This window comes from Leucopleurus acutus (genome assembly GCF_964270905.1).
Source record: "Leucopleurus acutus genome assembly, chromosome: 7".
Taxonomy (NCBI): Eukaryota; Metazoa; Chordata; class Mammalia; order Artiodactyla; family Delphinidae; genus Leucopleurus; species Leucopleurus acutus.
In genome coordinates, this window is record NC_139150.1 from 71083410 (window position 1) to 71092705 (window position 9296).

Here is a 9296-nt window from a genome sequence, read left to right on the forward strand (position 1 = left end):
AGTAGACCCGGTGGGCGGGGTAGCCTCTGCAGTCTTGCTTTCTCCTGCTCCGAAGGCGAAGGCGCGCGGAGCACCGGGCATTAATTTAGCGCCCCAGGACTCTAAGAGGCTCAGTGGCATCTGCGCCTCTTAGAGCTTCCAGCTGTGGGGATCGGTTGTCCCCAGTTCTTCACGGGAATTGTGCCAGACTCTGTCGTGTGTGGGTGGGAAGCAGCGGGACCAAGGCTGGTCCTCTCGGCCCTCGCATCCCAGCAGGGTTAGCTGAGAACAGCGCACTCTCCCGTGGTGAGCCCTCACCAGACGCTTCTCGGAAATGGAGCAGTCACAGTGTGGCAGTAGAGACCAAAGCGGCAGCGGCCCACCCCACCTGGCCCCGGGGCTGGTGGCAGCGGCCCCTCCGCCCCAGTCTCCAGCGTTACCGGTACCCCCGGGGATACCTGTTCCTCCAACTTTCCTGCGCCCGTCCAGCCTCTTTCTACGGGCAGCCGCAGCCGCCACCGCGGGAAGCGGAGGCTGCCCGCCGCCTGCCGGAGTGGAAAGGGGGGTGGGCGCCGTGGCCTGCGGCTACCCACGGACACCCAAGTGCGCCCGTTGTCGCAACCACGGAGTTGTGTCAGCCCTCAAGGGCCACAAGCGCTTCTGCCGCTGGCGGGACTGCGCGTGTGCCAAGTGCACCCTGATCGCCGAGCGCCAGCGCGTCATGGCCGCACAGGTGGCGCTGCGCAGGCAGCAGGCCCAGGAGGAGAGCGAAGCCCGGGCGCTGCAGAGGCTTCTATACCCTGGACCCTCAGGGCCCGGGGGTCGATCATCTGGAGGCAGCAGCAGAACGGAGAATCCCCAGACCACAGCAAGTGGCCCTGCGACGGTGAGTGCACTGGGACTGAGTGCCTCGAGACAGGCTAGTGGTCTGGCGACTCCTGCTTTCGAGATTTTCCAGTCAGATTATACAGAGGAAAAACAAGGTGAGTAGATCTTACGTTTGTTCTTTGCAAAAGAAAAATGGTTGTTCTGAAGAAAAAAAATCTTTGAAATAAGCAGCCGTGGCATGGAGGAGGGCAAGAAAAGTGAAGCATTTAAGTTCTGGGAAACTGCTCTGCAATATGTATGTTAGTAAGGGTGTTAGGGACCTGACACATTTACTTCAGAGGGGCTTTCTGTTCCCTTAGGACCTAAAGCTTAGGTGATAGGATAAAGAAATGAAAAAGTGAAGTGCAAGTGATCAGTTGAGGAACTCATTCTAGGAATGGAGTTTGTGCCCAAGTTGCTATGACTTTCTCTTTGAGAGCAGAGAGCGGGCATTGAGTGAAAAGCTTAATGAGAGGAGCTACATTTTGAGCTTGCTCTGTACTATTTTCAGTTGTAAAACCAGAGGTCATCTGATCTTACATGGAAAACTCACTGATGGTTGGGAGTACAGTTCTTTACCTTTGGGACTAACCAACTACAAGTGGGGAAGAGACTGAAATCTACCAAAGCATTTTTACTCCCTTCCCTTAAATTTTTTAAGCATTCTGTCCCTTTTCTTCAACTGCTTTTCAGCCTCCAAAAGTGTAGAAAACTCTTAACATTTGCAGTTTCACTTTTTCTCATAGGAAAGAAATTTAGATTTTCTAAAATCAGGTTTGTAAAAACGTTGGTATGAATTTCAAAGTCCAAGAATTTCTTATCCTTGGGGATCTTATCCTTAGCGATTTCTTATCCAAGAAGTTCTTTTTTTCTCTTATTTATTGACTGCAAATTGTCTTCACCCCCTGTGTTAGGTAGAAAAGATTTTCTTTTTGACTAGGGTTATCCCAACTTAACTTTTCATGCTAATATAAATCTCACTGTATTTTAGTGAATTTCATAGCCCTACAAGTAGGTCACTGAAAATGTCATTTTGGTATTTTTGTATAAATCTGAGACTGGTTGTATCATATGAAATTATAAGGTAATGATATAGTAAGTTAATTAGAACATTCCTTGAATTGTGAAAATTGCAGCTCTTAACAGATCACAGCATGTACTTTTGTGCTTTTGAAAAGAGTCTCTCTCTACTTAAATAAGGCATATATGATTTTGTTTTCACCTGTGTCACCTTTTTGTCCATGTTCTAGTTTATGTCAGTGGACAAAATGGACTTTAAACATTTCTCATGAAAAATGAAAGAAGGCTGGAGAACGAAGCTGTTAAGCAAAACTGCTATAAAAAGAAGTAAAAATTAAAATTCTGCAAACTGAATTGACAGTGAGATTTGACTGACAGCTCTCTGCTAGGCATTGATTTATTTATGTGATTTTTTGGGGGTGGGTGCTGTTTTATGGGGTCAATTATTTTATTTTGTTTGCCTCAGTTGACCTTCTTTGAAAAGCTGTTTCTCAACTGTCTCCTCTTATACAATGTCCATGAACTGTAGTAGTCTATTTATTCACTAGACCAAGACTTACAGTGATATAGAGGCGAATAAGATTTTCCTACACAAAAGAATATTATATTCGAAAGAAGGAAAACTATGTGTGTCCCAAAATTACCTTACAAGACATAGCATACAATGATAAAAGTGAAGTAAAACCAGCTATAGGAGTTGAGGGAACACAGGTGATGTAAATGATATCACAGTATTTTAAAGACAGCTTATTTTCTAGATAGTCTTATGCAATCAGTATTTCATTACATTATATTGTATTCCATAAATACAATGTAATAACAAAAATTATTTTATGCATAAATTACTGTAGAGGTGAAATTTTGATACCTTACATGTTCAGGGGGTCATATGTGGTGAATCATATATAAATAAAATGGAATGGCAGACCAAGGCTAATCTATCTTTACTTCATTAGATAGGTTTTCTTGTTTTATTTAAGGTGAAAATACTAGTCTTTGTGATTTTGCAGGAGCAGCACCTTTTGTCATATGTTTGATGTAATGACAGCATTTTAACCCTCAAAGTGTTAAATTGTACACACTTTAATTTTAAAATAAACTGTAGATATTTGTTTAGAATGTAGGACCACTCCTTGAGAAAACATAGTATTGCAAATCATGTTTGCAAATCACTGCTTCAGGCAATGTATGTTTTGTTACATTCATAAACATTGTACAAAAAGAAAGTTTGACAGTAAAACTCTGAGTACCCCATTGACATTTTACTCTTTCTAACGGAAATAGAGGTAAAATATAGCTATAGGAAATGTAAACCAAAATAAAAGTTACTTGTTATTATTTTCCTGGCATTAGCCTTGCAAAAGGTTTTTAAAGATAGTATTGTTTCATTAATATTCATACACTCAACATGTTGAGGTAGAAAATCCCGTTTTTGTGTAAAAACATTTTTGGAAAATTGCCCTTAATATTGGAAGGGAGTTGCGATTTAAAGCATACGACCAAAATGGTTTTTTACAAGACACTTTGAAAATATACACATATTGCAATAGTGAAAATAGTGCAGTTAATAATTTTATTTTAGAAACAATTTGATTGTAAACTCTTTTATTGATATTTCCTAGAGATTTAAAAAGAAAATCCATATTTCACAGAGGATTATGAAAAAACACCAACTTTGTATTGTCTCTCACATAAAATGAAACATGCAAGCTCTGGTATGATTTGAGATTGGTACAGCAGTTGGCAATATTGGTTTAGATTTGAAATGAAATCAACAATTTTGTTATTTTCTCACATTATTCAGGTAACTTAATTGGAACCTGAAATGTGAGCATTAAAAAAATAGTTGTTGAAATTTAGCATTAGTGACTAAATAGAATATTCATTTTCGTACTAAGATTGTTCCTTCTTCTGATTTCTTATCTAAACAATTGTTCTATTTAGTTCTTTTTGCATAGTGTCATTGTGGGAAAAAAACCCTCCCGTGGATAACAACAAAACTTGGGTAACATTTAGGAAAATCTTGAATCACCCAATGGGCAAATAGTGTGAAATATTGGTGTTAACAGTTTGGGGGTAACAATAGACTCTCATCTTCTGATTCCCAAATAACTACAGCATTTGTATATTATATAATTTTGTAATCCTGAAATGACATAATAAATAGCGTTTTCCCACTGTTCCAACACCTGCATTTCCAAATGATCTTTTATAATTCTTGTTCATTAAAATCTCTTACATTGATTAATGAGTATTATTGATATACTATGAGTAAACAAGTTATTTTATCCAGCATTAATTTTGAGTGGGCAGTACTGTGTTCTTGGAAGTTTTCCCTTTATTTCATTCCTTTTTTTCCTCTTCCCCAGGACGAAAAGAGAGTAAATGTGACTCATGCCAGAGTGGACAAGAAGAACTGGTGTCTAAATCCCATCAATTTACCCTGAGATCATCTCCTAAGTCTAATGATGTCACTGGAAAACAAAACGTCAGGTCATCTATTTCAGAAAACCCAAACAAGGATGATAGCATTCAGTCTCCTCATCCTGGGGAGCAGTCAGGAGGTGAAGAGAGTCCCAGGTCCCTGTCATCGTCTGATTTGGAATCAGGAAATGAAAGTGAGTGGACCAAAGACTTCACTGATACTACAGTCAGCCTTCCCACTGTGTCCTCTAGACCAAGAGACCCTCTTGATATCCTTACCAAGATTTTCCCAAGTTACAGACGCAGCCGTCTAGAAGGCATTCTACAGTTCTGCAAAGGGGACGTGGTCCAAGCCATTGAACAGGTCCTAAATGGGAAAGAACACAAACCAGACACCAGGGACCTAGCAAGCTCAGGAGCCTTGGAAAATACAGCTTTTCAGAGAGCTTCGAATTTAAGTTTAGCTGGAATTGGTTTTGGAACTCTAGGAAATAAATCAGCTTTCTCTCCCCTTCACAGTACTTCTGCTTCTTATGGAGGTGATTCAAGTATTTACAGCTTAAATCCTAGACTAGGTATCAGTCCATTACGGCTGGCATATTCCTCTCCAGGAAGAGGGCTGTCTGGTTTCATGTCTCCCTACCTAACTCCTGGGTTGGCACCAGCATTGCCTTTTCGGCCAGCTTTGGATTATGCCTTTTCAGGGATGATTAGGGATTCTTCTTACCTTCCCATCAAAGATTCAGCAACTGGTGGCAGACTGTATTCAAGGCCAAATCAGAACAACATGTAATGCATCTGCCTACCTCCCGTTTTGGAATATTTCTAGAAGCATGCAATATAACCCTCACACCCACACATACCCACATCTGTTAATGTGTTCACTATGTATGGGAGTGGATTACTGGGCTTTAAAAATGCTATTTTTTTTTTATGAGCAGTATAATAGATTTGAGATCTAAAGACTCTTCTTTAGCATTTATTAAGTGAAAGAAACATTTAAACATTCTTTGTGCCTTGAATAAAGCCATTTCAGGGAATATGTTTACTGTAATGAATTTTTTCCCTAAGATATCAGTTATAAAATTCTTATTTTAAAACTATACTTGTTTTTATTTCATTGAAAAAATGGAGTTTATAATTAAAACATACATTATAAAGCAGTCCAGTGTTATATAAAATGAAGCAGAAGGAATAATTGAAAAACTGAGGTAATTCTAAATAATTATTATTTTAAACTTTTTTTCTCCTTCTGTTTCTTGTACACAGGAGAGAAAAAGCTTATTCAAAGTATTTTATTCACATATAAGTAATTAGCTGTAAGTTAAATTTTTGAGAAATTTAATACCTTATTTTTTTCTGAATGCCTTATTTTTCATTCATATCTGCCATTTGTGATAAGTGCCGTTAATAAAACATTTCTCTTTAAAGTAAACATTGTGAGATACACAAAGGCCTATGAAGTAAATCTTAGGAAATGAGAATGCTCCATCTCCTGGCCACTATCACTAATTGCAACCAAGTTCTGGTAGAGTATAGGAATTAGAAACAAATGGTTTCCTAATAGTATAAGGTAACCATTTTTTGAAATGGTCATCTTGGATCACGCTATATTGAATTTTCATATTGCGGAGAGAACATCTACTGTGGATGAGGATTTATATCTTTAAGTATGGTTATGCTTGTATCTGGGGAAATATCCCTTTCCAAATGTTTGTGGCAGGAATATGGCAACCATTCTCAAAGGTAAAAATAATTTTATTCTGAAAACTTAAATAGCTGCTCATATAAATATTGATTGACTCTAGATAGATAATGCTTGCTGCATTGAGGAGAGATAAAATATTTCCAAAGGGGGAAAACTGTCATTAAATTTTAGAGGTTTTCTTGAGGTTTTAAAATTACTTTTGTTCTCCATCTAGAGAATTTGAAAGCTATTTATTTCAGTCAGTGTAAAGTCCCTGAGAACAAAACAGTTTTATGAAGTTTTCTTTATATGTCATCATTTATTTTTTAAAGGATAGTAGCTCTATTCTATTGTCAGGAATAAATGGAAACCCAGCTGTGGTATAAAATAATTGATGAATTAGAGATGGTTTAAACAATTTGAACAGCATGATTTACTACGGATTTCTTAAATTATGTGTATGTGTGTGTGTGTTTATATAACTCTCTGTCTATCTATCTGTTATACACATAAGCCCTATTGGTTCTGTCATCATGAAAGCTTTTCCATGGAGCCTGATAAAAATACATCAATATTTCTAAAGTACATTTTACCAGCAAATATCATATTAAATAACTGCGTAGTGTCTGATGCTGATTTAAGATGTAAATATGTTTAAAGAATATGCATTATTATTATTATTTTGTTTAGAAGATGTTGGGGATAGGAGTTTATTAATTTATTTATTTATTTTTGCTGTGTTGTGTCTTTGTTTCTGTGCGAGGGCTTTCTCTAGTTGTGGCAAGCGGGGGCCACTCTTCCTTGCGGTGCACGGGCCTCTCACTATCGCGGCCTCTCTTGTTGTGGAGCACAGGCTCCAGACGCGCAGGCTCAGTAGTTGTGGCTCACGGGCCTAGTTGCTCTGCGGCTTGTGGGATCCTCCAGACCAGGGCTCGAACCCGTGTCCCCTGCATTAGCAGGCAGATTCTCAACCACTGTGCCACCAGGGAAGCCCAGAATATGCATTATTTTTAATGGTGTGAATGTGAGAAAGCAGATCTTGTAAAGATTTGATACAATCAATATTCATTATTTATAAAAAAAAAGTTTTAGATTCTAAGCCTAAACCATGGTACAATGCTTGTCGAGTAGTTGATATTCAATTAATATATACTGAGTGAAGGAATCATTTTGGATGGTAGATCTCTTTGAGACTCTGATAAAATTGAAGAACTCTGCAAAATGGCCTACAGACACAGTTTTGAATACAATTTCTTGGGGTTCTTGAATCTCCTAAATGCCATTGGCCAATCAGGTTGGAATCCTTGGTGATTCTTAAGGTGTTTCCATTGCATTAATTCGTTTATCGAATCCTATTTTTTAAAAAGTGCTAGATGCTATTAGAGGATACTGAATGTAAAATGTGCTCTCAAAGAAGTTACATTATACAGTAGAGATCTGATATAACAATACAACAGTGCTAGAGTTGCTGGATTCTTTATGTGGTTTATATAATGATGTGCATGTATCCATTTGCTTTTTGAATTGGGGAGAACATCCATCTGGGGCAGTATTCAAATTTTTAAAAATGTTTTATAATTTTAAAACTTAATTTACATAATGCTTTATACATTTCATACCCTTTACAATAAGTTTAGAACTTAAATAGTCTTACAGATTATGTTGTCCAACCACCAAACTGAATGTGAGGAAATTGAGGTTTGGTAGTAGTGTTGTCCGACATCCCTAAGGTTAAAATAAGGGTGTCAATCGTCAGGAGTGGAAGTTACTTCACCATTTTCAATTAGACTATAAGGCCTGAGGAAGGATTCATGCCTGTTTGTCCACTCACAGCTTTGTCTAGTATCTGGTACATAAATAGGTGCTCAAGTAATAGTTTTCCACTGACTCAATTAATGAAAGATAAAAAAAATATTAGCTTAGAAATTCATTTATTCAGCTATTTATTAAGCACCTACTTTGTGCCAGGCATTGTGCTAGACCAGGGGATAAAGAGGTGAATAAGATATAAGACCTGCCCTCAAGCTGCTCACAGTCTGTTGCCCATGTGTACAAAAATAACCAACGAGCCAGTGATGGTACTATTTGACGATGTTGGTACTTCAGTGAGTTCTCTGTAATCTTGCAGTTTTTGCTCATCCATGCTGCTTGAGGTCTGAACTCCTAAGCCACCAATTAGGGGTGGGAAGGAAGAGGGAGAACATCTGTTTCCATGTTGTATGTTTAGGCAAGTCCATTCTGTTTGTCCAAGAGGTAAGCAACTTCCAGGTCTATGGTGAAAGAAGCGGGCAAAGAGGAAGTTTTGTTTGCTTGAATGGAGTCTTGTATGGAAATCACTCTAGTTTCTTCATGGCCTTTAGATCAGAGTTATTGTCCAGTCTTCCTGGGGTTGGTCTTTTGGAATTCCTCTGATTCAGTGCATAGATCTCTTGGTGTAAGCTCTCACCTAGCTATTCTGTGAAAATGGGTTAGGGCTGGGGGGACAATTGAGGAACATGTGAATCAAATATACTATTTTTCTCTTCAACTTCTGCTGAAACAAAAAGATTCTGGGGATTTTAAGACCTTCCCCTCTAGACATTCCTAGCTGTGAACGTGGAACTAAGAAAACTACTAATGAAGTGGCCTATGCATTCAACTCTTTTTAAAAATGCATTTTCCTTAGACATTTGTTTGTCTTTGAAAGTGAAAAGCCTGCAGAATACAAGAGAAGCTTGGAATAAAGCACCTTGTTTTATACCACTGTAAAGAGAATCATTCTCCCAAGCACAAGATGAGATGAAGTGCATCATCAGCTTCATAAAGGCAAAGCTTTCCTCAGGGCAGCCTGATTCTTAAGCATAGATGCTCATCCTTTAGGTCACGGCTAGTGGGAAAAGTTCTTGCTCAGATCCATTCCTCCCACCCCCGTGTATCTCCACATAATCTCGTTATTACCTGCGTTGCAAAGCTAGACCCTTAATTATTTGGCACCATCTCCTCTAAAATTGAAGTTATTTTGATGTAGCACTTCAGAGCAGCTGTGCCAAACATTAAAATACCTTTTTTTGGTTTTTGCTTTGGTTTTTTGTTTTTTGGTTTTGCTTCTCTCATTTTTAAATGAGAGAAATTCATTGGCATTTCCCCTTTCTGAACTCCATGCTAATGATGGGGGTTTAGGGAAAAACAAGATGACAAATGTGACAACTATGAAGATGTCTGTTTCTCAGTTTTGTCTAACTGGTAATTTTAAAAAATGACATTTTAATGTTTTTAAGACTGTGTCACAGTATCCTCAAGTCAAAATGACCACATTATGTAGTCCTATGAGGATGTACAT

At 38.4% G+C, this 9296-nt stretch overlaps 1 protein-coding gene across 1 annotated transcript; it reads left to right on the forward strand.

The window, feature by feature from the left end:
- Positions 1-313: 313 nt before the first annotated feature.
- On the forward strand, positions 314-5083 carry DMRTA1 (DMRT like family A1; the record flags this gene model as incomplete). Its single annotated transcript, XM_082842348.1, has 2 exons — positions 314-962; positions 4236-5083. 2 exons carry the CDS (start codon positions 314-316, stop codon positions 5081-5083), a joined length of 1497 nt encoding a protein of 498 aa, XP_082698474.1.
- Between the last annotated feature and the right edge of the window lie 4213 nt (positions 5084-9296).